This window comes from Pseudopodoces humilis, chromosome 5 (genome assembly GCF_049639895.1).
Source record: "Pseudopodoces humilis isolate 2021_Gansu_Grassland_sample_001 chromosome 5, ASM4963989v1, whole genome shotgun sequence".
Taxonomy (NCBI): domain Eukaryota; kingdom Metazoa; phylum Chordata; class Aves; order Passeriformes; family Paridae; genus Pseudopodoces; species Pseudopodoces humilis.
Genome location: NC_142204.1, coordinates 41,690,442 through 41,715,280, shown reverse-complemented (window position 1 = coordinate 41,715,280; position 24,839 = coordinate 41,690,442). Strand labels below are relative to the sequence as shown.

The window sequence follows — 24,839 nt, the reverse complement described above, 5'->3', positions numbered from 1 at the left end:
ATTGTATTTATTCTTAGAAAATGTGTGTATACCATTTACTGCTATTTTAATGACAGGTTAGATACAGTGGTCTCTGAGTTAGCAATGAGAAACATGCTGAGACAGCTGCAAATTTCTCCTAGTGACAGATTAGCCAAAGGCATGGAAAGAGATACCATAGCAACAAAGAGGCTGTCACAAGTGCAATCACTCTTTTCCATGGGTAATATTTTGCTACAGTCTGTGTGCTCACTTATATTGTAATCACATCATTTTTATGAACCACCAGGTATTGCTGGTCACTGTATACATGTACATTATTCCCATAAATCTTCATTTGAAATTAAAGTAGGAGCTGAGGAGTCTATACAGAGGCTCTGAAGTGAGGCAGATGAACAAAGTAGTTTTATAGCAAGGTGGTTTCTTCAATTATATAGCCCCTTACGTAATATTAGGAAAAGGACTTCCTGTGCCTGACACATGGCAGATCACTGATCCATCCTACCATTATTTCAAATTTCTCAGTGGTCAAAACAAAAGGCAAATTTTTTTATGTCATGTAAGTTAGTAGCAGTTTTACACTGCAAAATGTCATGTATATGTACAATGTCGTGTGAGAAATACACTGCTTTCTTAGCACTCACTGACCACAACTACCATACATCGTGCCTATCAGAAACATCCTGAAATAACTTGTACATAATATTTAGATGATTAATTTCTGCTTTCTCTAATTCCATTTCATTATTACTGCTGTTTCTGAAAAGCCTAGAAGAGGAAGAGGAACGAAGACAAGAGGGAAGATGCTACCAATCACATATTTAACTTTGGCAGAAAAAACAGTAACACTTAAAGAGCCTATGGATCTGTTGCTTGTGTGAAATACAGACCAGCAACTAACATTGCTGCATTGCTAACACTAGGTAAGGCTCAGTTACAAGAAAAATGCCATTCTCCTTTCATATCCAGGGACACATTTTAGCTCTCTTACATTATGTTGTCTGACTCAAGCCATGGTTATGACAGCACTGGTAGTATTTGAGTCACCACTTTATGCTGCCTCTTGACACTGGGAATCTGAGTAGCCCACCGAAATGTAAAGGTACCAAACAGAGGTCCTTTCATTCCTTATGCTGAAAGGGTTATGAACAGCATATTTTATAAATTAAAACATAAATAAAATTACTGTCTCTCCTTTCACCAGCTGTAATTAATTCAGAAACAACCAAGCATCTGCAAGTGAAAAAGAAGAGATAGGGTAAAAGTGTAGGCAGTATTTATAGATAGCAACAAAACTGCATTGATTGAGGGCAGTGGGATGCACATACTGAACACAGTTTGTCTTCACATGAAACCAGTTAGTGTGTTTGGACAGTACACTTCCTCTTTTTCCAAGAGGAAAAATATCTTATTCAATTTTGAGTTTCCTTTGAATTCTGGAAGCCATAACGTAAAATTAGATAAACTGGGATATTACGAATAACTGAGTTCAGGCTCTCTCCTATATTGTTTTTGAAGGTATAGACACTCTCAGTATGGATTTATCACCATCCTGGCAGTATTTCAGTTCTTTTCACATTATTCATCTATCTCTGGTATTGATTTGGAATTCAGATTTGGATTTGAAATGTAGATAAATATACTCACTATGGATTTATTTTTGGCCCTGTAATATTTCTGTTTTATTTCTCCCTGCTCTTGTAATATTTATTTTATTTTATTGCACTACTCTATTTGTGATATTGGTTTGGCATATAGTTACATAGTAATATACTAGGTATTGATTTCTTTCTGTTCTGCAGTGAGCTTTCCTCCACATGTTAAAAAATCTTAGCCAGTTTTCAGAGAAACAACTGCAGTTCCTTCAGCCCATTTAAAAGTGTAGGTGCTCAGCTATTCCAGAAGCTGAATGCTCATTTCCAAATTATGGCCCTTTATAACCTGGCTGAAAATACTTCTTTCCCTTGTTTTCAGGAAAACATTACTCATTTTCATTTTCTAGAGATTTTCAGGGGTTAACAATCAATATCTGCTGTGTATCTGATTTTCTTGTTGTTAATTTTTATTAGCAGTATTAGTATTACACCAACAATTCTAAAAGAACATGCACTCTTGCAGATTTTTAGTGGGTAGTAGATACTGGACATGTTGCTCATCATAGTATGAGTCATTGATTTAGCTCATAGCTGTGCATCTTCAGAATGTGAGCATTTCTTAAACTCTTATTATATTGCATTTGATAGTGGTCAAAGTCCAAAGCTTCCCAAACTGACAAGGAATGAATGGGCTTTTATGGTCATCTTCCTGCTGAAGACCACTTCAAAGGGACTAAATTATCTAAGCTGCTTCCTATTTAACATTATGTATCTAAACATTAGGGGCTAAATTAGTCATGGTAGTTTTCCTCTAGATTCTTTGAGAAACATAAGAACCTCCAGAAGACAATTCATCTGACTTATCTTAGAACAAAATCAATTGCCCTCTGGAATTGAAAAATTCTATCTGAAACTAAAAAGACAGTCTCCAGCCTGGGCTAGTTATCGCACTCTAAAGAGTCCTAACCCAAGCAAAGTCCAGTAAATACTGGACCCACATAATTTAACCACAATTTAATGTTAAACTGTGCCTCATTCCACAGGCAGTTCTACCAAATCAAACTAAAAGCCTGAGGACAAGGTACCATTTAATTACTGGGCAATGGTTCAAAGCTGCACCAGGGAAGGTTTAGACTGAACACTAAGAAGCTTTTCTTTACCAAGACAACAGTCAAACATTGGAACAAACTTCCTGGAGAGGCGTCTAAGCTTATCAGATTTTAGGAGACATTTAGACACTGTCTTTATTTACATGTTTTAATTAGGTCTGCCCTGAATTGGTCAGGTTGCCAGATGAGATGATCATTGTAGGTCCCGTTCAACTGAAATAGCCTATTTCATTCTATACTTTTTCTCATGAAAAATACCAATGCAGATTTCTCTACATGTTCATAAAATATCAGCCTGGGAACACTCTCCCATTGCCTGGAGCATATACACACTTCTTCAGTCATGTTCCACCTCCAGAATCTCGAGATGAGACCCAGGCTACGCCACTTTACCTTGTTCTTTTTCTCTAATTTCTGCAGGAAAGACACAGGTTTATGAGCTGCCCAGGAGCCATGACATGTTCCAAGATAGTCCCAGGGTGGGTGCCTGGAAAACTGGGACCCCAGGAGGAACTGCAACATGCACTTCCATACACATTACTACTGTATGTATATTGTACTGATCTTATAAATACAAGTAAAGCCTGGCATCTAGAGCTGCCCAGGGAAAAGCCTTATCCAGAGAGAGACCTCTGATGTGCAATATACCCCATAACAAATTCATAACAAAAACATAATTCTTTCTCTTCAACTGTTATCTGCAAAACATTAGTTTTCAGTCTTCGTAAAGGGCTCCTCTTTGATATAAACTCAGAGAATTTTTAAGATGTCATTCTCAGTTTTATATATAATAATGATATATTTTTTCAACTGATGGAAAAATTACTTTTTTTTTTTTTTTTTTAATATAGGCTCTTTCCTGTATTGCAAGAAGAAAAAGGAAACATAAAAAAGAAAGAAAACAAGAAATAGAACTTCTTGAACTAGAATAATTATATTAGAAAGAGACTGTAGAAGAAAGAGTATTTCAAATTTTAAAAAAGAATTGGATTTTCCAGTTTTTTGAAACACTTTTCTCATCATTTAAGGAGGGCAACATGACAAGATTTTTGTGTTTATGTATCAAAAATTGAGGCCAGCCTTGTGGGAAAACAAAATGCAATTCTTTCCTTTCACAACAGTTTCTCAGCCTGAAAGAAAATGCCCAAGTGTGCCTGGTAAAACCTCAGCTATGCTCATAATCATCTCATAATTCTCCTAATGTATTCATGAACATCCTCTTTTGTTGTGGTATGCCCAGGAACACAAGCCCATATTTTTTATATGAAGTGAAAAAATTTACTGATTTACCTAAGTTGTCATTGCCTTTTTCCCCCTTCCTCTCCTGCAGGCTACACAGAACCAAAATAGTCAATTCTAAATCAGCACGATCAGCATTCATCTTATTCAGACACATTTTTTTTCCCTATATTCCCTATATTCTCATTTTTCCCCTATATTTATTCGCTATATTCGTTTCTATGCTTAATTCTTAATATCACCCTATTCCCACTAATATGCAAACAAATTAGGAAAATAATACCTGGTTTTGTATTCTAAAGGTAAATAATTTCAAAATTATATTTCTTAACATTCAGATTCTGAGTACTTCTAATTCATTATTCATGTATGACCTTATTAGATCTATATAACTGAACAAAATACAAAACCTCAAGCATGCCACATTTTTAAAAATCAATTAATTTTCTGCCATTTTTCATCTGGCTTTTTTTTTGCTTAGTGACTAATTCCATAACTATTAGGAAGTCAGTATGACAATTTTTTATAATAGTGAGATTAAATATGCAAACAAATGTGGACAAATAAAAATATCTCCTTCCTCCACTGTTTTCTTTTTTCTAACATAAAGATTAACTGTTAACAGCTCAAGATGTGGAAACGTAGCTGCTACTTTTGAACTTGGTTTCCTGTAGATGACAGTACCTCAGCAGGTAATTGGGTTAGGATTTTGGCACATGAAGAAGGCAAACTTACAGAAAATGTTTGGAGGTGAAGATAAACTGGTTTTTTCTGTTTCAGGAAAGCCTTGTGAAGGTTTTTCTGTAGCTACTTAATCACCCAAGTTATTCAGTTCCCTTTGTTTCCTTATGGTTTTCCATTATACATGATAATCACATATAGGTTATTTCATTTGACAATTGGAAACTTACTATTCATAACTTCTTAATACTGGCTTTCTGTATAGTTATTTTTATTACTCAAAAAAAAGAGGGGGGATTTTTTTTTTTTTTTAAAAGAGCAGTTTAGAATTTTTCCTTTTATTTAGACCTTGGGGAGCAGAAAGAGGAGCTGCAAAAATATGGTAGTGACTACATATTAGGGAAAAGTATTTGCTCCTTGATAATAAGCTACTCTGTTAACAGGAATTACCACCCATATTTTCAGTAGCAATATATATTTTAATGGCCATCAGAATGATGTCTCTTAAAATCACAGGTTGCTGTATGTGAAAGACAGAGACCTTCATTCACCTGTCACTGAACTGTTTGCAGTGACTTAGGTCAACCTGCAGTCAGAAATTTGAATTGAAGTTTGCTATTGCCTCATAATAGCTTTTCAGCTTTGGGAAATGAAGGAAAAAGGAGGAAAACATACAATATCTGGACAAACTAGAAGGCAAAACAATAGAGGGGATTGAAGGTGACTAGTATTTTCCTTTCAGTGGTGCTAGGTCTGTAAGCAGGTTATGGTAGCTATTGTACTGAATCAGTGTTTATGGCAGCAAGCAAAAAAAGTCCAGAAAAGGACTGGCTTTTCCAAAGCATCATTCCTGAAGAGGTATGAAATGAATCCTGAGGATTGCCCCCACCATGGAGAAAAAGAAAATTCCAGCTGCTGCAAAGAGACAGACCTAAAAGTCTAACAACAAAGGCATAAATTCTGAGGACAAGAGCCTTGGGCTTCTTTAGATTCCTAACAGCAAAAAAACTTCCTAACTCCAACCAAAGCAGATAAACCCATATTCGGACAAACTTTTAAGAAGAAATCTCATCAAAGCAATCATAATTGATTTTTCCCTTTTTGTGACCTCTTCTTTTCCTACAGAAATATAATCCAGGCCCACATTTTTACTTACCATTTGTTAAACCCTCTTAATACACATAAAGTGGCAAGTATTCTGCAACACTAATTGTGTCATGCAGTAGTAACCAGGAAAAATTTCAAAACACACACAATTCTTTTTCTAGTTCTAGTTCTGGTTCTGGTTCTGGTTCTATTATTATTAAATATCTATCTGGTTCCTTTTGATTATATTATTTATATATGCACATACATTTTACATGCATATAATTGGATCTGCATTGGCATTTACAAAGTTAAGTGTGAGCAGCATTCCAGCAGGGCTGTCTTCAGAAGAAACACATCTGAAAGTGGATTCAGGGAGGGAACTTTAAAACAAACATTTAGGAAGCATCCTTCCTTCAAAGAATGTCAAAATGTTTTGGAGACTTATAAGTACAGAAACTGAGACATATAGAGCTCTCTGTGGAGAGAAGGAATATAATTTAATCAGTGCATGCTACATTTGACCACGACCAATATGTACCAGAAATTTAGTGCCTATGTAAGGAATATTTCACTAAAATTACATAGATGCTCAAACACCTGTATAAACACCAGTCTAGCATATTACAGCCTGACACTACAAACAATTAAATACATAAAAGAAAAATCAGTCATGAGTACGTGTGCTGGGGTGCAGGGGGGAGGGTGTTCATACTTAAACACATGCATATGTGTCTGCAGAGTACATTTCCATCTTTTGTAAGTTGATGAATTTTGTTGACCCTGACAAGATACAATGTCATAGTTTTAGGAAGTTGGTGTGTTTAATGCTTATCTGAAGAATTTGTTTTTCTTCTGTTTCTCTTAGCCACCAAAATGCAAAGATGACAACATTTGTTGTTGACGTGCCTCTGTTGTCAGGCATTGTATATGATGACCTTTAAATATATTTCTGTTAATATAAATTTGAAGCAATAATATGAAAAGCATCAAATGAAAGAAAGGAATTCCCTGAAGCTCTGTCAAAAATTTTTTAGTAAATCACAGTTATCCAGTATAGAAAGAACCAGATCATACTGTAATGACATACATGAAATGTTTACCATACTCTGCAGTTTCTATGTAGAAACATGGTCATTCCATGTAATTGACAAAAATGCTTGTTTGCTGTCCTTTGAATGAAGAGCTTAGCAAAATGTACAGACTTAGTGCAACTGATTTCAGAGAGAAATACATATTAGATTACCATGCATTTGATCATTACTGTAAGTTGAAGGTATCAACTCTACTATCCCCAGTGCTTACCTGAGAAGGTCTGGCACACAGCTTACTATGTTCAAACAATTGTAAAGTATGCTGAGAAAAGTGTGAGGGACCAGGAAGTCCAATCCCAGTACAACTCTCTTCCCATGCTTCTTTAGTCTTCTCAGCTTAGGTCTTCTTTGTGCACCCAATTTCCTGTGCACTTTTTTTTTTTTTTAACTTGTTGGTAACATGTCAGGTTGGTATCATACCTACCCTAGTTGTTTTCACTTTATTCCCAGAGGAACAGCTCCATCCCTTACGATCTGGAAGAACTTTACATTCCTCCCCTTCAAGACATGGTTGCATGTGGCACCACCATTTCTGCTCCACTATTGAAGCTATAAGAGAAGAAAACAAATCTATTTGTATTTTGTTGAAATGGACACTTTAGGATGCCGTCACATTACAACATTTCTTTTATTTCCCAGGAAAATATGAGAAATATGTTAACTCGATAGCTAGCCTGTGCTTTTCAGCCACCTCAGAACCTCCACAGGAAATTAGGTTTCCAATTTGCAAAAGGTGCTATGTGCTTCAGTCAACCTCTTCACAGCATTTTTTTCCAACTTCATTTTTATCTTGCTCAGCCAGATTTCAAAGTTTTAAGTAGCATCTCCTCTTTTGCTTGGTCTATATTATAGCCTAGCATAACTTAATTTATTCCCCAACGATGAGATATTTACAGCTTCTCTGTCAGCCAACAACGTATCAGCATTAAAGAGATCATGTAAAGGGTGATTCCTGCCACTCTTTCAGAGAAAGAGCTGTGAAAAACCAGCTAGTATATTCCCAAAAACATATGAGCCCACACCAGAATTGTTAAGACACTAAAATTGCACTGTGAATAAAAATAATAGTGTAGGTCTAAAAAGATTAAAAAACAGACTGTGTTCTGTTTGTTTGCTTGCTTCTTTCCAGTGAGATAAATATATAAATTAGATTTAAGACTGTAGCACATGAAAATTATATGCTTATGTAGGTTTTGCATAAATACTTTTAATTAAGTGAATTTCATACAACTCCAAGAGTCCTCTTTTAGTTAGATCAAATTTAGCCTCTCAAGAGGCCTCTTTCACTGGCATCTAATAACTTTGCTTTGCATTTCCAGAGACCAATAGCAAATAATTATTTTTTCCATCTTCTTCCCATTCACCTTGGACACCCCCTCCAAAATGCAGCTTTCCTACCCTTATTTTAAATAGTTAACTGTAATGAAGTGGCCTTAAGTGGCCCTTATGACCTTAAGCCAGCAAGAACTCCTAGGAACACAAAGAAAGGAAGCAATAGAAGGAGTCGCACCATCAACACAAGAAGGAGCTGCCCGGGTGGTACCTGCTACCTGCCCAGGGAAGCAGGAACACTTCACTGTCTGTGATCTTTCTTCTATCTTATTCTTATTGCAGCATCTGTGAAGAGCCACCACTTCACATGTCCCAGTTTTAACATGGTGAGCTGTGAAAATAAGAAGATGAATGATTTGGTAACTTTGAGAAGTACATCATATTGCTTCATTTGGGTTTTTTAATTAGAAATGCATTAAACTTGGCTCTGTAAGGCAATATGCCACACATGAAATGAAAATTGCAATGATATTAACACTAGAATGAAGAGTTGGTCTCTTCTCCAAATGAAGTATAACTATCTCAGGAAGAAAACATCGGCTGAAGAAGAACAGTTGGACAAGGCTGCGTACGGGCTTATTCCAGTGAAGCAGGAAGCAGAAACATAAACTAACCTAGAAACTACATTAATTTCTGGACTCCCATAAACAGCTGTGTTTTGCTACCAATATGTTTTTTTTCTTTTTGCCTATGAGAGAAAGTTTGAAATTAATATATATCAATGCTAAAATACCCATACATGCATATGTTTTCAGAATCCGTGTCTCCAGTCTTTATACCCAGAAGACACTTTGACATGGCATCCCAAAACCTTCCTACAGGAGGACAGAGAGCAACCAGCAGGACACAGGGAAACCCTCAAATGAAATCCAGAAATAAAATCTACTAAGGAATCACACTTTAAATTTTTCTGCCTGGCGCTGCAAAGTAAGTTCAGGAACATGGGGAACCAAATTTTTCAAACAAGGAAGGCAACAGTACAACCTTCATTATTCCATATCTGTACCCATCACTCCTATTCATGCTGCTCTGATTACCAGAATCATACTGCTGGAGCCCAATGAGAAGATCAATTTGGTAAGAGGAGAGTTACCAAAACATCCTTTCTGGTTCAGCAGCCAGTTACCAAAGCATCTGGAGTTTGGGAAAGGTTTTAACCGAACTTTCAGCAGTTGCTTATAGAAGACCAGATATTCCTGGGTCCTGATATTCCTGATAGTTAATTACCATCATAAGAAAGAGAAAAAAGTCTGAACTTTAGCTGATATTGACCTACAACCTTGTATGGGCAGGAATACTAATTAAGTGAAGCAATATGTGTCTGCTCCTTTAGTTCTGCTGCTACTAAACCTTTTGTGTACTTTATGCAAAGCTAATGTACTGAATGCTTCAGCTACCTTTAATATTCCTGATGTCAAACGAGAGCTTCTACAAGGAGAAAGCCCTAAGAACAGGAGCCCAACACTGATGTCTGGATTCACTCTGTTGTTAGTTCACAGTGTCAGCCCCTAAAAGGCCAGAGGAAGGGACAAAACTGGATGTGGGCAATGGACCCCATGAATTTCCTAGAGGCAAAGGCCAAAGATAGCAATTAGACTCGAGTCTTCATCAACAAAATATAAACTGCTGGACATATCATTGGGGAATTATGCATTTTTCAGCATAACAGATTCCAGTGAATGGTCTGTGGTCTTTGTCATCACTCAGTGTATTGTACTATGCCAGGTTTGATTATACTCCACCACATCATGCTGTGCTACAGCTGAAATGATATAACACAATGCAAGCAATTAACCTATGATCCATCATATTTTGATATGCGAAAATGTTACATTTATATCAAATATCTAGGAGGAAAAAAACCCTCTTTATATACAAACACTTATTTTCTTCACTTTCTAACTGTAATTTTTAATTCAATAGAGGATGAGGAAAGCAGTTCATACTATCTGCCTGAACTTTGCAATTTCTGTTATTTTATACCTTTGATGACATTGAGCAAACATTTTTACAACTACGAGCATGGACAGCCCCAAAAATTATTTTTAATTCTTTTCCAAACAATTCCACTGGTATACATGCCAATAAAAAAATTAAAATAAATACATTCTTTTTTTTTTTTCTTAATAAAACAGTTGTAAAATTCTTTATTTGCGAATAGGAAAAAAACCATTCTAGGATATATTGGTTATGTATAGTATATAGCAGAACAAACACATCCTGCTTTTGCAGGTTCACATTAACTTTAATTTTTATAGGCAATTACATGCATCATACCCACTCATCCTAACACAAATTCAATAAATTGTTTTTTATGAAAGGTACATAAAAAAAACCTAGACCCTGAAGCTACAAAAGAAAGTAAATTTAGTGGTAGGATTAAGAAGATAGGGTAAGAAGGTAAGAACTTCAAACCACTTACTTTTTCACTATATTAGTTTTAATTTGTATTCTATATATCACTGATCCTGAAATTCATTGTTCTCACTCTCTTATCATATAACTTTACACTGCTTTACTACAGAAATGCCATAATACCACTAAGGGAAAACAAAGTACAACGTACACCAGTAGCCATCAAGAATGAAAGCCAGTTAAAAAAGCTATTGGGAAAAAAAAAAATTTAAAAAAATTTTAAAAAAGTAATTTTTAAAGCCTCCTCTATAGTATTTAGGAGGAGAAAATCAGGCATTGTAAAAATTTTATGGAAAAAGAGTGCAGTGAAATTAAACAGTCACGTAGAATACAGAAAAGCATTTCAAAGGGTGAAAAGACATATGAAAAATGGAAGAGAACAAAATATAACCACATACTATAGATAGTATTTGGGGAATCTTTAATAAAAATGCTTTGAAATTTTCTGGGTATAAAACAAAAACATCTTAGAAAAATATACAAAGATATTTCAAATACTGAGAAATCTAGGCTAACCATCATCTAGTTTCTATTTGACATCTAGAAAATGCCAAGAAAATTCCTTGAGAGGAAATGTAGGGATTTCAGGTCCTTAAGCTATCAAATAATTAAGTTCCAGTGCAGTAAGTACAGTATCTGTCACATTTGTGTGAAATTAAAGCTTCTATGCAGTAGATAAAGGATTCCCTACAACCTAAAACAAATTACCTCATTAAGCCACTGGATCATTCCACAAAAGGAGGATAGTACTTTGGGAGATTCACATTTCGTCTTTGTTTCTTTTACTCTTAGCAAAGACTTCAAAGTAGGCTGCTTGCTTTGCAGAAATTGTTTGAGGAACCGAATGTCATTTCTGTAATCCCTAGAAATTCTTTATTCAAAGCCACTGCAAACAGTATTTCATTTGCTGCTAATGCAAGTAGCCCTTCCTGCAATCACTGTGGAGAGGTACTGAATAAAGAGAATCAGAGATCTCTCTGTGTACAGATTGAAAAGTTCTCCTGATGATTATACAAAACATAATATACATATAAATTATGTTCCAGAAGATCTAACACTGTATCATAAGATGCTGGAAAACAGGCATAACTATATCTCACCCATTAATAACATATCCTGTAATTAACCTGCCTCTTTTACAGCTTTTTTTCATGTAGCAAAATCATCAATACCTATCTCATAAATCATAACCAGAAACTTCAGTAATCAGTATCATGTTCCTGGAAAAAACTAAAACTAGACAATTACTAGTCTTCATTTGAGATAAAACTCTTCTTGTTCTTTTATTGTTCCTTTATATTTCTTTCCTTCATGTGAATAAAATTTCAGTCACATTTGCACAGTGCATCTGGCACTAAATTATGACCCTTACTCTTCTACTTTTGTGGGAAGATTGCTCCAGGGAAGAATGGCATTTACTATTCAAGATTATTATTTTTGCAATTCAACTCACAAATATGAATATAAGGTATTTAGTGTAGGTATGCAAACCTTGCATTGAATCAAGAAAATCTCAATACCATCATTCATCACGATCACCTTTTCCTAGCCTCAACACTTAAACATTGATGTTCAATTCTGCCACCCATCTGCTCAGTCATTTGTATCTTTTCTTTCCTGAAAGTTGCACAGGTCATGCATCAACACATACACTGGCCATTGACAAAGAGGAAGAAAGCATGTTGCCAAGAGCTAAACAAAATAAAGTCACAGTCACAAAAAGTTCAGCCATCATTGCAGAGGCCACATATAAATAGCAAGGAAGAAATATCAAAAAGGTTCTATTATAGGCTCTCTGCAAAGACACTGGCACAGCTGGGTGATACAGTTCAATCCATCTAATGACTAAGAGCTACTGGAAGCAAAAGAACATCCCTTGTCCAGCAAGACATCCCTTGCTTGCATGAACACTGTCATTTGATAGTGTAAGCCAGGGATTTGGACTGGAAGAAAAATTTCCCTTTTTTTAGGGTTAGTTCTCTATCAATTTAGCTCCTACAACTGGGTGCAGAGACCAGTGAAAAGCATTTTCAGCCAAAGGGAAGAGGAGGGAGCTGGCAGCCACCTGATTAACTACTGCAGAAACCAGTTCCTATATCATCTTGCAAGAACTGCAGCTCTGTACTCTTACATGAAATAAATGTATCTTATTTTATTTTATTTCAGGTAATGTTTTTGAGGTCACAAAGACTATTTAAAATCTGCAAAGCTTTGTTTGTTTGAGTCTGTGGTATAGTTGAAAAAAGAAGCATCAGCCATAAATAGAAGAATGGAAATTACATTTAGCCACGAGTCTCAATCCACATTGCATCTAATATATTATACACTTTAGACTTTTTGTCACCTAGGCTAGGATCAGGAAGATGTCCCATATGAAATACTACAGTAATCCAGTCTTTAAAAGTAGGTACATATGCATTTTTATTCATGTAAATCATATCCACATTAACGATTATAATGGAATTACTCTTTTAAATAAACATCTGTAAGGAAAAACAGACAGTATTTCAGACATTGCCGAATTACTTCATTTGTTTCCCTGAGTGATTAGTCACTATTCTATACCACAATATTAAAACAAATGTGTGATTGGCTGCTATTGGGAAAATAAATAAAATTAGTGGTTATATTATCCCATTTTCCCAGAACAAGTTCTACATCACCGTCCTACCCTTAAATGACCAGGGGAAAAAAAAAGAGGGCTTTCTTGTTCACATAATTTATTTGCTTTGTTCATACTGATTGACAAGGAAAAGAAATGTAGGTTGTTTTTCTGCTATACTTCAGCAATTTCAGTATGTCATATCAGTCTCAGTGTGTCACTGTAGAGAGGAAGGATACAAATGAACTTGCAAAATCTCCCTCACACACACGAAACACATACTCCCACACAATATTATTGCATTTTTTTTCAATATTTTAATAAGTGTTAGTAGCTGCCATTTCTAAGCAATCAAAATCTTATATAACCACAGCCAAGTCAGGATTTCCATCTAAACTTCCTTTTTAAATGTCAGACTAAGATATATGAAAACAAATACACTATCCAATATCTTCATTCAATTAGTTTTAACATACTTTGATATTTTCTATAATATCCATATAACAGCTGTTAGGGAAAAACTTGAATGCAGTTTACTTCTACTCTACCAGCAATGGTTCTGATATTACTGCATTTCTGTGATGTAAGGACACAAGAAATGTGAAGCTTTTTGTTAAGGATGAAATCTTTGATTTGACCAGTCATTAGTGCAGTTGGGAAAAAAAGCAGCCAAGATTTTGGGAACACAAGCTCCAGTTTTCATTTGTGAAGACAAAACAAAGCACAACTCTATTTCAGCTCCATGGGCCGAAGGGAGAACTGGCAGCACAGACATCGGGAAAAGGTGTCTAACTCCCAAAGCAGCGCTGGTAGATACACATCAACAGCAACCTTAGTGAACAACCTTTAAAGATCAAATTCAAAGCCTTTTGAACTCAATGTTTTTGGTTTGATAGCTGCTTTTTCGATCAGAATGTCAATGACAGAGTAATTTATTTTTTTTCAATAAAGGTGATAGCTGGATTTGCAACTGAGATATTTATTCAGATGATTCAATATGCAGCACCTTTTACAGTGATTGAGCAAATGATGATATATAGTCTAGATACATGAAAACTATGGTGAATTAAGATTATGAAATCAAATAAAAACAAAGAGAATTGTATCCACAAGGGTGTATTTTTAATTTTGTACATTTTTAATTGATTTGAAAAACTTATGATATTTTTTTAAATTGGGAAAATTATCAAAAACAAAGCTTTGTTTCTCTTTTAAAAACTTACTTGGAGTTCTTCTTTCTGTTTGTTGGTTTTTTTTCCTTGTTTGGCCAGTGAACTGAAAAATCAATTACAGACACAGCAGTAATTCCTGTGTCCTCAGTGGTGACAATGAGGTATGACACAGTTGTGGTGCATCTCAGGAAAGGCACTCATGTTGCTTTATTTTCAGATGACACATGGGGTTGTACTACAGTAACAGCAGGACAAAAATGCTAATTTTGTGCTAACCTATTCTACATTATCACAGAATCATAGAATGGGTAAGGCTGGAAGGGACCACAGTGGGGCTCTGTCCTTTTGACAACCTCTCTTCAGATACTTATATGCATTGTATATATACAAGCTGTCAGGAGCCAGCTGTGTTTCTTTGTGGCCAAAAAGGCCAGTGGTACCCTGTGGTTAGTTGCCAGGTCGAGGGAGGTGATCCTGCCCCTCTACTCCACCCCAGTGAGGCACATCTGGAGTGCTGGGTCCAGTTCTGGGCTCCTCAGTGCAAGAGCTCCTGGAGTGGATCATACAAAGATGATTAAGGGGCTGGAGCATCTCTCTTACAAGGAAAAGCTGAAGGAGCTGCCTGTTCAGCCTTGAGAAGAGGCAACTGAGAGGCAACACTCATCAGTGCATATATTATACATTCCCATACACTTATTTCTGAAATCCCCTACAAACACATCTTATTGACAGGTCTTATTTACTGTATTCATGTTCCCATGCTTTGTGTCTCAGCTACAGTTATTAAAATTACTTGTTCACTTTGGGCACTTTGGGCACATTCCAGATAGAGTGCAATCTACTTACACCAGTGAAGAATCAATTTAGTTTAAAAGTACAGCCTTGTTTTTCATTTCCCTTTTACTCTGATGCCTCTTGCATCTTGGGATAGATCCTCTGGTGAATTGCTAAAGAAACCATGGGTGATTGTTTGGAATATTTTGCAGTGCCACTTGTAGGCAACACACACACAGAAAATACTGCTAACTGCAGATCCTCCCAAGCTTCTTGGATTCAACGTGATGTTTTCTCTCCTGAGAGGATCATTTTAAAATAAAGAGTCATTCTTGATAAGTGTTTATTTTGCAGATGTTGACCCAGCTCCTCTACCCCTCAATTAACCCAGTTAGTCCACGTGGGTAAAGGATGATCAGCGGAGTTCATATGACAACGTGCACACAGCATCTCTGGTAGCCTTTAAAACCTGAACTAATGAATGGTTTGCTACAGTCACATTGCCAAGCATAATCTTCAGTACGGTGCCAAGGAAAAATCTCATCCATCAGTTTGTCTGCCAGCCATCATTTACAGCCATCTGTATGGGAAGACATTTTCCCTTTTGGAAAAGAAACTAGGATAACTACAATACAGGCACTCCCTGGAGAAGAGCTCACTAATGAATCTGCGAGATCTAGACTCAGATATTCCCATAGCAAAATCTATGCACTGAAATGGACTTCTGAGTTATCTCCACTATGAGAGGAAAAGACTTACTGGAATAAAGTAGCAAGCTGGCATAGTCCCAGCTGTTCTCACAGACAAAAGCACTTCATGTAGTATCTCTTGGACCTGGAGAGCCCACAGACATCTCCCAGCCTTACTGAGGCTAATTGTATTCAATCTGTCTGTCCTCTGGCAGGAGTGAGCCAGTCTTACTCAAATAAGCTTACCTCCTCTCTCTCAGAAAAGTCAGTGTCTTTTTATGGCAATGGCTACAAATTATTACTTCATACCATACTTTTAGCCAAAGGAACAGAAACTCAAAACACAACTGATTTTCAGGTAGCTTGAAGGATAATTTCCTCTTCTCCCTATGATCCCACTCAGCCTAGAGTGTTGTCCTCCCTATGCCCAACTTTTTAATTTTGAAATCAGGTAAGCTCTAGATTCACAAAACCACAAAGCATTCAGAGACAAGATCACAAGTAGCAATCATGTTGGGTGTTTCCAGCTCTTTATATGTCCATTCACTGGAAGAGGAGTAGAAGAAGCTTCTGCACATTATGCCAGTCCTCACCTCAAGCTGGGCTCCCTGACTGCAGCCCGCCTGCCGGGTCTTACCCCAACTCCCACCGCAGGTGCCCAGAGAGAAGCTGCTCCACCACAGCCACCCCATTTGCCAGGCACTGGAGTGGATGAGAGGATGATGACAGCAGGAAAAGCTCTGTGTTTCCTTATGGGACAGAAATGGAGCCACTTTGCTTTTTGCAGATGAGATGCTTCCCACATTTCTCTAGCAGCTGCGAGCTGACACAATCCGTGAGAAAGTTTGTGTAGAACCAGTAGAAAAACACTCAGGGTGAGGTGCAGTTTATAAATACTACAAGTCAAAAGCCCCAGTATCTCTGAGGTTGTTATCAAACATGTTAAGCAAACGATATATTAAAGTGTGCAGACATTTTGCAAATTACCAGGCTGATGCTTCAGATTACTAATTATATGATTTCACAGAGAAAAAAGACTAATCCAGCTTTCAGGCACTCAAAAGAACATTTGGCACAAAGACTTTTTATTCTCTCATACTCTCTCTTTGGGCATTCTGCCAAATATCTCGACTCAGCAAGAAGCAGTAGCACATGTCTCAGCACAGACTTCAGCCTTTGGCAGAATACAAAAATCCCCACATTTTCTCCTCAGTCTCAGAGTGTCAGAAGCCTGTAGTTTACACAATTATGGGCGATATATTTCCTGTTCCCCTAGATGAGTCTCATTATTGATTTTCTTTTCTTTCTAGCTGATCCAAATGGTCACATTGTAAAGATGACAAATTAACATGTTCTCAGGGATATATTTAAAAAAGAAGGGTGCTTCTACCTCCCTGTATTTGCATGAGCCTCTGGCACAATAGCTTCACCCTAAGTAGTGCCTTAAGAAAAATATTCTGTGTGGAAGTCTCCATGGAACAGGATTAGTGCAACAAGGTGGAGAGGTATGTTCAGCAGTGTTTTTAAACAGCCTGCTTGCAGCCTTCTCATCCTTATTAAAAATTATCTCAAGCACTTCAGGTGCCTCTATGGAGACAGCAGCCAAGCCCCAGGGAAGGGGAACCATGATTTCCCCAAAGAAAGGTGCAGCTGTGTCCCTGAGTTATAGCTCCATTGCAACACACTAACTGCTTATGTGTGATCTTTCTTCTGCAATTAAGATATTCATTTATTAAGGTCCTAAACTACTTTCACAGAATCTTAGAATGGCCTGGGTTGGAAGGGACCTTAAAGATCATTTAGCTCCTACTTCTCTGCTGTGGACAGAGACACTTTCCATTAGAGCAGGCTGCTCAGAGCTCCATGTAAACTGGCCATAAACACTTCCAGAGATGGGGCATCCACAGCTTCTCTGGGAAACCTATTCCAGTGCCTCATTGTCCTCAAAGTAAAGAATTTTCCTAATATCTAAATCTATTCTCTTTCAGTTTGAAGCTATCCCCCCTTGACCCTACATCCTCTTGTAAAAAGACCCCCTCCACTTTTCTTGTAGATAAAAGACCTCAGTAATAAGATGGCCAATTCATATTAAAGCATGTCAACAAGAATTTCATTATCAAAGTACTCATGTTTTATTTCACTTTTCTTTTTAAAAAATTATGCTTATTACCCTTTATTCAGCCTATGCTAAGATTTTTCAAGCTTTGAAAAGCAACAGTCCCCCAAATTTATGTTGAAAATCTAATAAATGCCACCAAATAAAGAAGAGTAAAGAGAAAACCATTACTTCCAAACTAAGTAGCCCAGTTGCTTCTTTTTCCTGAAGGTGAAGATGAACATCACTTGTTTAATATCTATATTGAAGAAATATTAATCTGAAGAACCTTGCTATAACAGAAGCACGCTGGGATTTTAGTGATGACCCAATAGAAACCAGTCAGTGAAGTCAAGGTAAAGTTTCTGAAAATTCTGCCAATGTGAAAATTCCCATTGTGAAAATCTTCCCAAAAATAATAGTCAGAATATTGAGTCACTCACTATCCCTCTTCTATGCAGTAAGGTATTTATGTACAGAAGTGTACTCACTATTTTTAAATGAAAACAAACTAAGGTACTGAAAATATCTTTTAATACTCATATGTACATATACATTCATCACATAAATATGTGATGACATTTAACATAATTTCTAGAAAAAGCTTTTAGTATTTGAAATTTCACATTTTAAAAGCTCTGCAAGATTTTTGCTTGCTTGCTTGCCTGATCATTGGTTCATTTTATTTTACACATAGTTTTAGATGGTGTGTTAAATGTTTTTGTTGTGGGGTTTGGTTTGGTTTTGGTTTTCCTCATCTTATTTATTTTCATTACTGGATAGAATGTACTAATTTAAAGTTTCTTTAATTCTCTAATGTATTTTTATATTTATAATGTATTTTTATAATATATCACATTCCATTTTTCAGCTCTGTAATGCATTTTTATTTAATCAGTCAGTTAAAGAAAATCACACTTTGAAATATTCCTTCCACAAACCACAGGCACATGTACACACATTCACCTTCCTGACAACTGTATAACTGCTTTTTTGTTTCATCTTTCCTTTTTTACACCCCTGCCTCCTAGGACTTCCCCACCATCCTTCAGACTCTCCATATGTGTTTAGAGACACACCATAGGATGTCCCAGTGCACAGTTCACCATTTGAAAGAAAGATTTTAATTTTAAGTTTCAGCTTGCTTCTTTAGAGCCCCAGGCAAGCTCTTTGAAGTGCAGAGTCAGGAGGGAAACTTAACTCAGGCCTTTAGAAAAAAACTGCTAACAAGGCACATGCCTTCTACTGTGAAATGCCTTCTTTTGGAGTGATCTCCCCTGCCACAACCTTTCCTCTACATTGTTGATTCCATATAAATAGAAAGTCTCTGAGCCAGAGGTATGATGAATCAATAAGGATCTAGACAGAGTCTATGAATTGAAACTGGATGGCCTGGGAAGAGGCTGGCTATTCTTCACGACAGAAGAAAAGTACATTCCAACAATCCAAGTAAAAGAGGAGAAACTGCCAGGAGAGCCATTCGGAGTAGTGCAATGATGAATATTTTTGCCCAAGGATTCCCAGTAGATAATACTTTCAGATAGGTCTTCTGGCTGAAAAGGTACCTTTTAAGATGCTCCTAGCAGACTCCCTGGCATTTGTTTCTGAAGGAACTATGATTAATAGAGGTTGTTGATAGGAAACATATACTCATAGCTACCCAAAGTCAGAAGCTGCAAAAATAGCACAGAACCCAGAACTCCAGAAGTGTGCTTTTGTATCATGTAACTTCTGAACTATCACGTAACAAAAGCAGCTGAAGCAATTCACACCTTCAAAAAAAAACTATTCAAAACAACAATTTGGACAAAAAAATCATAATTACTCAGGGACATTTTCAGACAATGAAGATTTGGCCTCATGTTAGGCATCTTAATCCTGTATCTATATGGAAGCTCATCCACTGCATACAGGTATGTAAGAGGCCACACCAGGCCAGCTCAGGATCCTCTTTCCTGCCTATCCACAAAATAAGCCAGGCACCTTGTGGAGCTAGACCACTGCTGGGACACAATTACAGAGCACAGCTTACTGGGCAGCTCTTGGACAGGAGTTTTCTGGGACTGTACACCTGGAGCAAAATAAAAGAAAATTATTAGTAAACTAATTTTCTATTACCTCAGAGAGGTCAAGCCTCCTGCATTGTATATGAGACTCACAGACCAGCCAAGCAAGTCTGCCTCCTGTCATGGAGCAGAGGGAAGCCTATGGTCCTGTGCTGTTCCTGCTGAAAGGGCTGGTAAAGGGGCCACTGCTCAAGGCAAGCTTCCAAACAGGTCCAGCTCCCACAGCTCCTCCTCTGCCATGTTACCCAGCACCCAGACCCAGCATTCTCCCACAAAAGCCATAGAAATGCTTTTGCAGGTGCATTTATTCTGCAGGTGCCTCAGAAATGAGGCACTGTCCAAGATGTTATGTCAGTGCCAGAGACTGGTCATGCCAAAAGGAGAGTCCAAAGAGGCATTCACAGTATTCACATCTTTCTCACCATTGTGAAAGTGCAAAGGGGGAAAAAGAGAGTGGTTGGCTCTCTGGGAGATATGAAAACTAAAAGAAAAAAAAAGAAAAATTTAGTGCTTTCATTTTAATGCAACTCTTGCCACTAGGAACTTGCAAGGAAGACAAATAGGCAAATGACCTACTGCACATAAAATTATAGCATTTGCTACTGGCTGCATACATTTTTATGACTGCATACTCTTTGATCTTTTTGCTACTTTAATGCAGGCTTTTCCTCACAGAGGTCAACATTAGAACCTCAACACCTCGGACCTCACATTGCACTGAAGTGTGGTTTTTACTTAAATAACTGAGAGATTGGGTAGCAGTTGTTATCTGTGGGCTGTTTTGACTCTTTCAAAGTCCCAAGTGCAAAGCTGAATGCCACATACAATACATCGTAGTGCAGTGTATTTGTCTGCCAGTGTCTAAAAATGTGTCAAAAATGACAGCAGACTATTTATAAATATACATAGGGCTGTGCCTCTTTCCAAGGTTAGATGAAATTGTAATGGGGAAACAACTGACTACCCACAATTCCTTACAAATATCTACACTGCCTCACAAAAAAATATTTTTACTGCTTTAGTTCTAAAATGCACACCAGAAAAAACACAGTTATTTAACCTGTCCAGGTCCACAGCACTGATATGCTGTGAAGGGAGCCAAGTGTAATCTTCTTTAGCCTGTGGAAGACTGTCACAAAACCCCCAAAAAAATTGTCTTCCCCTTCAATTCACCACCTTCAAAGCTCAACAGCAAGGGGATACACCAGAGGATTTGACAAAATGCCATTCATGAAACAGTTTGTCTGATCACATACAAAAATCTAGCAGGAGTTTTATCTTTACAGGGCTCACAAGTCAGGGATATCTTCAGAATAATCTTAGCACGTATCCTTCGGGTAGCAGATCATTGTAAAACAAAATAATAAGATGAGGAAATCAGAAACTGAAGGTGCAACTGAAGATGAGCAGAATGACACAATACTGAAACAGGCCTAACAGAGACCAGTGCTCTGTAACAACGATGTCTGCTCTAAGAATCATAATAAATATGTATAACTAAACCAAGCTAAATTAGATCCACTGATTTATTGTCCTCTGTAAAGTTGGATTTTAAGATCTATGATGTTTGCCAGGATGCAGAAGAATCACGTGCACGTCCAATAGAACACTTCAGCAAGAAGAAGAAACATACTCCTCTTGTTTTTATTTCAGGAGCTTTTAAAACTTTACTAGTTATGGTAGTAGCATATCAAGACTGATTTTCAAAGTTCTCTTCAAACAGTAAACTTTCTCCTTTAAGGAAAAAAAAAAGGGAGAGAGAGAGAAACTTAGAGGACTCAGACATCCTGGATTTAAAACACATCACCAATTTATTTCTTCATTGTATTAATAAAGGGACACAAAAATAGTCTGGAGCTTTTAAATCCAACTCTACAGCTGTAAAGTAGGATTTCTGCATTTTTCTCCAGGTTGTCTGAAAGAAAGAAATCTCTTTTTCCCATCAATCTTCTCTTTAATTATTCTTAATTGCTATGCATAAACTTGGGAGAGTTTTCCATAAAATAATGTAAAAAATAAATGCCAAAATACCATAAAAAACTTCATTTAAAACTATTGAAATTCTTACCCCCTAATGATTATTGTTATGAAAAATTGAGTGATATTTTATAGTTTAACACCCCTCTCTTACAATGACTCTACTAGGATAAGCCATAATTTGGCATTTTCCTACACTTTTAATGTGGGTCATAATGCTGCTTAAGTGTAGACTGCTGCATTCCTAGCACCCAGCAGAAAAGCAAATTGGTTTATAATCACTCCTACAGATCTGTTCTAAAGATAGATTTTTAGGAGAGCTTTTCTGGCAGCCAAAAATAGTCTTATTAGTGGGACCTTTTACATTTTTTTTTTTCCCATACACCATTATTTAGTATGACAGTTTTAAATGGGAACTCTTCACAGGATTTATTGCATATCTAGGTTAAAAATGTTCATTAGGCTAATTTGTATTTGAAAACAGAAACAAGAACTAGAGTTTAGAAATATATTTCCTTCTGCAAAATCATTATTTTTAAAAATACTTTCAGTAATTACTGTCAATATAGTGTCCTATTGTCTAAACAGACCAGCATTGTTTATTTCAGAAAGATGAAAAAATAATGAGGCTATGTCATGGAGTTACTTTACCTTTAAGAAAGTTTAAGTTGCTGGGATCTGCCTGGCGTCTTTTCTCCTGACCAATTATCGGTCATTGCTGAGAATTGACAGCAGTTTAGGCCATTGAAAAGTGGGATCAACTTGTGAACCCTACCTTAAAGTGCAAAACCAGAGCTCTCGGGGTCCTTTTTGTTTTCTGGCTGGGAAGGGCGGCAGAGCCCCAGGCCTCCCGTTCCCTGCCCAGGCCATGCGGCCGGGCGGGGACTGGGCTGGGCCCAGCGTCTCCCGGCCGGGGGATGCGGGCCCTGTGGAGGGGGTTTTCTCCGGGCTCCGGCCGGGCCGGGCCGGGCCGAGCCGATCTCTGGCTCGGCTGCCGGTTTTTTGCTGTAACTAAATTCAGAAAAGAAACTGCTGAGTGAAGAAGGAGAGGCTCTGGACCTGCAGCGGGCTGGGCGCGGCGACTGCACTCTCCAGAGCAGCCATGAGGAACTTTCCATCGCAGACGGCTCCAGCTCCTGCACCGGCCGAGGCCACAGAACTACCTACAACAGTCTGGGCAAGATTTTAACTCTTTCATTACCCAGATGAGACTTGCGGATTAATCTTTTTATCCAGACAGAGAAAAGAGAGTGATCAACATGAAAAGAGACTTTATAAACTACCAGTGACAGGAAAGAAAAGAAGCTTCAGAAAAGGTAGAGAATTAAGAAGATGCTTTAATTAAGCTGAAATATCTTTCTGTTAAAACTATGGAAATGGACAGTAAGGTCTTGAAAACACTCCTTTAATTCATGACAGTAAATAGGGAGGAATAGAGTGTTCAAAGTGTAAATTTTGAGTAAAAAAGTAGAGTAATTATGGTACAGTGAAGTGCTGGAAGATTTGAAGCCTTGAGAGGCAATGAGAAAACTGTTTTCTGGTGAAGCTCACGGAAACAGATGAAGAAGACTTTTTGCCTTTGAATAACTTATCCTTAAAAATCCCATCCCTAGACTCATGGCCCATACACACTTAAGAGTGATGTGAAAATGGGAGGAGTGGGCTCTAATAACAGCAGCTCTGGGCAGCTAACATTGGAGCAATGGAAAACTATAACAAAAATAGTTTTTCTTGTGAGAAACTCCATAAATTAACAGGAAGAAACTTCTGTTTCTCTATAAAGACTGGTGAAAAGACTGTAGCAAGAATTGGGACTGTTTTAACCATCAAAGTTTTGTCTCTTTTGTCATGTGAACAAGGGAATAGTGGGTAGACAGGGGATGAAAAGGTTTTTCTGGAAGTTTATTCTGGTGTTCTTATTGTAGTTTGTCAATAAACTTTCTTTTTTTTTTTCCTTTTAAGTTTTATGCCTGTTTTGCTCTTGTTCTAATCCATATCTCACAGCAAGAAATAAGTAATTTTCTTAGTTATTGGTTTAAAACCACGACAGGCTAAAATGTTGCCTGTGATGAAATAAACCACATGTACCGTAAAAATAAGAGTATGATTTCCGTATGCCATTCAGAGTATTTTAATTTAGCTTTACTCTCACTTTCAGAAAAAAAATACCAAAAGCTTAAGTTCTAAAGGCCTTTAACACAAACCAAAATTGTTTATATCCTATCAGTGGAGTCTTAGTCCAAACTAATTGAAATATATTTGCACCTTGCTGTATCTGAAAATATTTTCTGCTGACTGATTCTGAACATTTTTTGATACTTCTGCAACTAAGAAACAGCTGTTCTAGAGCATGGCATTTTTATAAGCAAATATGCAGTGCTCCTTTTTGTTTTTTTGAGATTTTTTTGAAAGATAATTTTAAATTACATCAGTTTAAAAATTCTTTCTCTTTCTCTAACACTTGGAGAAAAGTACCTAACAGCTTAATTTATTGCACACTTGTGAAGTAGAATCTACTCTCTCTCTGCTGGCTATGCGCTTTTCTTCAGTCATGTTCCTCTTTACAAGGTGTTTTTTAGAGTAAACCCAGGAAAACCTAATTATAATGATGTTGTGACAGAAGAAGGGTGGAAAATGTGTTCTGTCTTTAAATCTCTGCAGAAAACACATCTTGCAATTTGCAGGGCAAAAGCTGAAAAGTCATTGAAGTCATGAAATAAGACCACTGAGCCCTGCGTAATGGGGTTCCTCCTAATTCCTCACTTTTTAGTGTTTGTATCCGATCCCATCTTCTTCCCTAACATTAGGCACAGGACCTGAGTACACTTCATTCTTGCAGTCCCCCAGGAGTCATTTCCAGGACTGGTGATCATCTAAACTATACTATGAGCAGGAGTGGCCTAAGGAGGACGAAAGGTTAATTCTTTTCTTAGA

The 24,839-nt window shown here is 37.1% G+C and overlaps 1 protein-coding gene across 3 annotated transcripts in view; it reads right to left on the bottom strand.

The window, feature by feature from the left end:
• The window catches only part of TAFA2 (TAFA chemokine like family member 2), a 178,731-nt gene that overhangs the window by 14,994 nt on the left and 138,898 nt on the right, over positions 1-24,839 (bottom strand). For all 3 annotated transcript variants that reach the window (XR_015772502.1, XM_088055284.1, XM_088055283.1), the window contains exons 3-4: positions 8,294-8,446; positions 7,208-7,332 (exon numbers count right to left, since the gene is read on the bottom strand). Coding sequence is in view for 2 of the 3 variants with exons in the window: in XM_088055284.1 (XP_087911410.1) it covers positions 7,208-7,332; positions 8,294-8,446 (278 nt within the window). In the remaining variant the exon portion in view is untranslated. The remainder of the gene's footprint in view (positions 1-7,207; positions 7,333-8,293; positions 8,447-24,839) is intronic.